General features: G+C 41.3%; 1 protein-coding gene across 2 annotated transcripts in view; it reads right to left on the reverse strand.

Moving 5' to 3' along the window:
• thbs4a (thrombospondin 4a) overlaps positions 1 to 4,020 on the reverse strand; it is a 120,366-nt gene extending 116,346 nt beyond the window's left edge. Inside the window, exons 1-2 of one of the 2 annotated variants that reach the window (XM_060835681.1) lie at positions 3,701 to 4,020; positions 1,378 to 1,458 (exon numbers count right to left, since the gene is read on the reverse strand). In XM_060835681.1, coding sequence (XP_060691664.1) covers positions 1,378 to 1,458; positions 3,701 to 3,782 — 163 coding nt within the window. In that variant the 5' untranslated portion in view covers positions 3,783 to 4,020. The remainder of the gene's footprint in view (positions 1 to 1,377; positions 1,459 to 3,700) is intronic. The other variant, XM_060835690.1, reaches the window with a different exon arrangement.
• Positions 4,021 to 7,400: the final 3,380 nt, after the last annotated feature.

Consider the following 7,400-nt stretch of genomic DNA (forward strand, 5'->3'; position numbering starts at 1 on the left):
TAGTAGCTGCACTTGCTAGAATAATCATCCAACACCTTTATAGCTACAATCATCTCTTAGATTAAAGCAATAGGATTTCTATCTTGTTCCTGCCTAATACTTCCAAGGGAAATCATATTGCTTCTTGCAGTTAAACACTTTATGCTTAGTATGCTTCCCTTTGTTTGATGTGAGGACCTCTGCTCCAGTTTCCTCCCACAATCCAAAGATGTGCAGGTTAGGTGAACTGGCTGTGCTAAATTGCCCATAGTGTTCAGGGATGTGTAGGTTAGGTACATTAGTCAGGGGTAAATCTAGAGTAATTGGGTCGGGGAATGGGTCTGGATGGGTTACTCTTCAGAGGGTCAATGTGGATTTGTTCGGCCAAATGGCCTGTTTCCACACTTTAGGGATTCTATGATTCTAAGTCTGACAGGAGACACACCATTGTTTTGCCATTCTCACATTACAATAATTTAACCTGAACAATCAACATATTTCTCCGTCAGCATCCTCCACCCACCACCCCCATTCTCCCCAAATTATTGCATAAATGCTGTCCCCTCCACACTTCACCAGCTCTGATGAAGAGTCACCTAGACTTGAAACATTAGCTTGCTCTCTCTTCATGGATGCTGTCTGACCTGCTATGATCTCCAGCATTTGTTGTTTTCAGTACAGATTCCAGCATCTACAGTAATTTGTTCCTTGATAAACCTTGAATCCACTTTCCTGCCTTTTCCCCCATAAACCTTCATTCCCCTATGATTAGAAACCTGTCTGTGTCAGCCTTAACCAATCGTAACAACCTCGGCTCAACATCCCTCTGCAGTAATGAATTCCACTAATCCACTATCCAGAAAATCCAGAAAAAAATCCTCCTCATCTCTGTGTTGTGAATGTCCTTACTCAGAGATGATACCCTTTAGTCCTAAACTCTCCCATAAGGGGAAACAACCTCCTTGCATTTACCCTGTCAAGATCCTCAGAATCTTACATTTTTCAATAAAGATCTCTCTCCAATGAGTACAGTTCCAACATACTCAAAGACACCTCATGAGAACATCCCTACATACCCAGGATCAACCTAGAGAACCTTCCGTGGACTGCCTCCAATGTCAGTACATCTTTCTTTAGATAAAGGGGCTAAACTATTCATAGTATTTTAGCTGCAGTCTGGATAAAGCTTTGCACAGTTTTAGCAAGACCTCCCTGACTTACTTGCTCAAAGTTTCTGAACATATTTTTAACTTCTTCAAGAGTCAGATTATCTGCTCGTAACTGTTGAGCTGCTTTCACAGAATTTCTTATGGCTAAGAAAATTCAGTTTTTAACCACATCATCTTTGAATTGCACAAATTCACAGGGTTCCTCCGAGCCCAGGAGCCGTTAACTGACCTGTGAAGACCTTTGGTCTTAATGTTACTTCTTTATTATTCAGTATGACTTCTGTCATTAGTACAGGCACCATGGTAGGGTCTATTATAAACAAAAAACACTTTTCATTGTATTTTTCAAAAGTACACATGACAATAAATTTCTAAATATGTATAGATCAATAGAATCTTTTCACTTTTGACCCTAATATTGAACTTAGATCATTCATACGCTACATTCCCTTATGATTCAAAGCATGCCTTCTCGGCTTTCAAAATTTCGGCACTCAGTTTTATTTTCTGTTCTTTGGAGAGGTTTAGTGTGGAATACACTTTGAAACAGTCTGTCACCATCAGTCACAGAAATGTAGCTTCTCATAGTTGTTGTGGTTTGTCAAACCTTTGTTACTGTGAGACACGGCCAGTTTTGTTTAATATTGTCTTTCATTTCAACCTGTGCCAGGAGAGGTGCCTTTGCAGCTGTTGTGTCTTTCAGCCGTGGCCCATTTCTCTGTTCGTTTTCTTTAGCAACTCTGAACATTCCTGTGTTGCTCTTTAAGTAGTTGTACCTCCCTGCAGATCTTCAGCACTCCAGGGCAACAGATGAGCCAGAACATCACCAGCAAATTCCACCCTGTCATGTCCCTCCCTGCCACTTCTCCACCCCCACCAGAGTCTCAGCAAGCCATACATCATCCTAATTTGGAATCACATTATAGGACCTTCACTGTGGTTCTATTAAATTGTAAAACTCCCACAGCATCCTGGGTACACCTGCACCACATAGACAACACCACTTTCTCAAGGTCAATTTCAGGATAGGCAATTAATGTTAATCTAGCCAGTCACAAATTTAAAATATCCAATTTAAAACTAGTATGAACTTTTCTTAGAGGGATGCTTCAGCAACATTTAGTGGTGATTACTACTTCTTTTAAATTCTTACCCTTTTGGAGACCCAACCATCACTTTCATCTTGTATTTTTGTCATTCCAACTTCCCACTGACCTCTCAAACACAATCGTTTTGATGTTTTCAATACATTATTCCCGCGACGGAAACAATTACTGAGGAACAGATGGTCACGGTGAAATGCTAATTGTACGATTGGATCTCACTGATAGAAACACTGGGAAGTTAATAATCAAAGGGTGCACACAGGGCTCAGAAGGTCAGATACTAAACCAGAGCGTTCCTCGTTCAGAAGGACTGCCAATCCTCCTTCAACATGAAGCGACTCCATTGCAGTATTGCATGATCCATAGCCCATCGCTAACCTTCATAGCGAGCCCACATTATAAAAGAAATAGTGCCAGAACGGTACAAATACAATGATTTACAGTTATTTTCATAACTAATTAAACCGATATGACCCGTTTTGTGGGCGTTTAACGCTATACTCCGGTAGATTTTTCCTTCTGATTTGATTACTACTGGTTTGGTTAGATTTAAACAGTAAAGTCATTTTGTGTGGGGTCGCATTTCCCAGCTATTGTGGCTGGATGGGAAAACTGTAATCTTGTATCACGGGCTGAGCTCCAACACGAATTGAGCCTAATCTCATCATAAAGTACTTCATATTTGCGGAAGTAACATGGCAATTAGTACATTTTTTTGTGGATTTTCGAAAGGGAAACAGCGACATTCTGAAACAAAGATGTTCTTATGGTGTACCTTACTTGGCACTGAACTCTCTCTCTCTCTCAGTTGACTGGAGTCTGGGCGTATGTACGGCCAGACTATAAGCCCCAGAGGTTTCTGAATTGCTGTATCCCAAAGCACCTACCAAAGCAATCTAAAGTAATTACATATAACAGTCTAACATTAAACAGATGACTATCCAATTAAAAGAGCAAATGGTTGCGATTATAGGTTCGTAACGTATTCATTTTATACTTTCCCAACAGTGGCCAAAGTACCCCATTGAAATACGTGACAGGATCTGAATGGGTGCAGGTCATGCAGCAAAAACTTCAGTATAACCTCTGCCTTGTTACAGTAAACATCTCAAAGAATGAGCTAATTTGGAAGTCTTGTACCATTTTGTTTAGAATTAAAGTTCCCCTTTGCACATCCCTGGATTGTCTATCACAGTGTCCCATTTAACATCGTGATGATAATCTCACGGCCCCCACCAGTTCTCTTGGAATCACGTTCCTTCTCTGGATTACTAATTCAGTCCGGATTTATTTTACAGTATGGGACGGTGACGAGGTGTAGTCGAATTTTACATTGGGCGCAGTTAGAGAAAGGAGCGCAAGGACTTGGCAATAAAGTGCTGCAAGTTCGTTCGCAATCGAAGTCAAAATCAAACCCTTTCTCTCTCAGTTACCTCAGATACTCACTTTCTGGTTCCGAATCGGCGGAAAAGCTTGGAGCTGCCTGCAAGAGGACTCGGAAAATCAGCAACACAGTCCTCCACTTCATCTCTTCAGGGTCAGTACTTCAAGGAGCCAGTACTTCAGGGAGCTGGGAAGTGGTATTGCTAGAATACGATAAGCGTAGGGTTTAGAGGAGGGGGGGGGGGGGGGAAGTGGCTAGAGATACGGTTAATAACGCCACCGGGACATACTGCCCTGTGTCCAGCTGTGCTGGGACGGAGAGCTGACTGACCTACATTCCTTTTTAACTCCCTCACCAGCTCGCCTCACACTGAGAAAGTGTGACGACAAAAAAAAGTTTCTCCACATGTGTGAGGATTTGCCTTGCCTCTTACACTCTTGGGATAATGGCTCATTATGAACAGAAGCTTACCTCAATCTTACAGCCTGATGTGAGTTGTAAAATACGGTCATTCATTAAAGTATGGAGCTGGCCACCCTTCAGAAAGGAGGTCCAAGCAAACACGAAATGAATTACGAGAAAATTTACCTTTATCTCATCCAGCTAAATGACAAGATGGAAAGTGAATTTAAAGAGAGATTTGATACACTCTTCTAGCTGGATAGATTGAACTGTTAAAAATCACACACCAGGTTATAGTCCAACAGGTTTATTTAGAAGCACTATCTTTCAGAGCGCTGCTCCTGAAACAGATGATTGTGGACAATAAGATTGTTAGACACAGAATTTATAGCAAAGGTCTGGTGTTGTGTGATTTTTAACTTTGTACACCTCAGTTCAACACTGACATCTCCAAAGCTTGAACTGTCTCACCTTAATCATTTCTTAAAGGGGCATTGACCAAAACAAGCCCTTTCATGACACTTTGCCCTGCTGAAGCCTAATTTTACTCCTTTGTCTTCATAAGAAAACTGAAAAAGAAATAACGTACATGTATATAGTGCCTTTACAGCAAATCAAATACTTTTAAAGTGTAGTCACTTTTACAAAGTGACTACAATAATCGACTACAATGATCAATTTCATTGATGTTGGTTCAGAGATAAATATTGACCAGTGCATTTGGGGAGAATTCTTCAGTTCACTGGGATCATGTTCGTTCATCTGAGAAGGACCTGGTGAGACATCCAACAGTGTAGTGATCCTTCAGTATTGCGTGGAACTATCAGGCCAGCTTTCTGTACTTGTCACCGGAATGGGACTTTAATCCACACGTTTAACCTGGCGATGAGAGTGCTAGCACTGAGCAATAACTAATGGCTAAATGCAATGTAAGTGCAAATACCTTTCTTTTCTACCTTTAAAGTTTTCAACGATAGAGAAAGGATGGTTTGGGCAGAATGAGATTAAATGGGAATGAATTTTAATAGTATTAATTATTATGTTGTAAGGTGTAATGGTTTGTACATATTGAGTTAACATGAATGAAGAGACCAGGGAGGAGAAACAGCAACAACTTGAAGTTTTATAGTGCTATTAATGTAGCAAAATGAGGTAGTTTTAGAAAATTCATTTTTAAGATGTGGGTGATGCTGCTTATATTTATAACCAATCCATGCTTGCTCTTGATGAGTTACCTCCTTCAACCATTACAGTCCCTACACCCACCATGCATTTAAGAGGAGAGTTCCAAGATCTTATCACTGTCCAGTGACAGTGCAGTGATGACAATACAGTTCCAAGTAAAATGGTGTGTGGCCTGGATCGGATCCTTTTGGGTGGTTAGGTGTTGTGGTTTTGAGAGATATTTTCTAAGAATGTTTTGAGAATTATTTCACACCAGAGCCACCATACATCAGTGGAGGAGGGACTATATGTTAAATCAATACAGTTAGCTTTGCCCTTTGAGCTTCTTGAGTGTTGTTGGAACTGCACTCATTCAGACAAGTGGGTAGTATTCTCTGGACAGCCTTTGTGGAATCCTCTATATAATTCACAGCCTTTGATCAGTTCTTGTGCACACAGTATTTATACGGCCAGCACAGTTCAGTTTCTGATCAATGGTAATGATATTGGGGGAATTGAGTACTGGTGATGCCATTGAATGTAAAGGGATAAGACCATCAGACATAGGAGTGGAAGTAAGGCCATTTGGCCCATCAAGTCCACTCTGCCATTCAACCATGGCTGATGGGCATTTCAACTCCACTTACCAGCATTCTCCCGGTAGCCCTTAATTCCTCATGACATCAAGAATCTATCAATCTCTGCCTTGAAGACATTTAGCGTCCTGGCCTCCACTGCACTCTGCGGCAATGAATTCCACAGGCCCACCACTCTCTGGCTGAAGAAATGTCTCCGCATTTCTGTTCTGAATTGACCGCCTCTAATTCTAAGGCTGTGTCCATGGGTCCTAGTCTCCTCGCCTAACGGAAACAATTTCCTAGCGTCCACCCTTTCCATATCATGTATTATCTTGTAATGTTGGAATCATAGAATCCCTACAGTGCAGAAAGAGACTATTTGGCTCATCAAGTCTGCACTGATCCGCTGAAGACCATCTCACCCAGACCCACCCCCCTATCCCCATAACCCCATATTCCCATGGCTAACCCACCTAGTCTGCACAGCTCTGGACACTATGGCACAATTTAGCATGGCCAATCCACCTAACCTGCACACCTTTGGACTGTGAGGGGAAACTGGAGCACCTGGAGGAAACATATGTGGACAAGGAGAGAATGTGCAGATTCCACACTGACAGTCACTACGAGGCAGCAGTGCTAAACGCTGTGCCACAGCGCTATGCTAATGATTAAATTCTTGTTGCATATATAGCCTGGCACATATGTGGCATGAACGTTACTTGTCACTTATCAGTTCAATCTGAATGTTGTCTGGACATTGTTGCATTTGACCATGGACTGCCACAGGAACTGAGGAGTTATGAATAAAGCTGAACAGCAGTGAACATGCCCACCTCTGGTGTTATGGAAAGGATAGTTGATGAAGGAACTGGAGATTGTTGAGCCGAGGACATTACCCTGAGCAATGTGTGCACTGATGTCCTGTGACTAAGATTGTTGACCTCCAATAATCACCTTGCTTTATGCTAGGTATGTTGCAAAGAGCTTGTTTTTTTTTTGTTGTACTGGACTGCTCCATCATTGAGGATGGAGATAGCGTGAAGCTTGTTTAAACCAGCCGTGAGTTTTCCTCTTGATTGACATTGACTCTAGTTTTGCTCAGGCTCCTTGATGTCACACTTGATCAAATACTGCCTTGAAGTTAAAGGTTGTCATTCTCACATAGAAGCCTATCAACAGTGACAATCTCACTGCGAGGTCATCAACTGCTCTACGTTCCTTCGATAAGAAATCACCAGCAACATACCCCTTGATGCTGAAGTCAGCATGAGGATTGCCAGGGTTACAACAATCACATCAAGATTTAATTTTAGCTTTTTCACAATAATGACATTCTGAATATCTGTTTGTAGAGATTATGTTCATGACGGGTAACTAAAAGTTAATCTTAGGCTTAATAATTATAGATATTTTAGGATATTTAGGATGACTCACATTTCGGAAATCTAAGTGTGTTAATGATGACAGTGCATAATATATAGTATGCACATTGTGTTACCTACACATTATGGTTATATTGGGTGCTACCAACTTTATTTTGCACATTCTGTACTTGAATTTTATTTTTAGCGTCCAACATACAATGAATATTGTACTATCTGGAGGTGGTCGCCAC

This window comes from Hemiscyllium ocellatum, chromosome 2 (genome assembly GCF_020745735.1).
Source record: "Hemiscyllium ocellatum isolate sHemOce1 chromosome 2, sHemOce1.pat.X.cur, whole genome shotgun sequence".
Lineage (NCBI taxonomy): Eukaryota > Metazoa > Chordata > Chondrichthyes > Orectolobiformes > Hemiscylliidae > Hemiscyllium > Hemiscyllium ocellatum.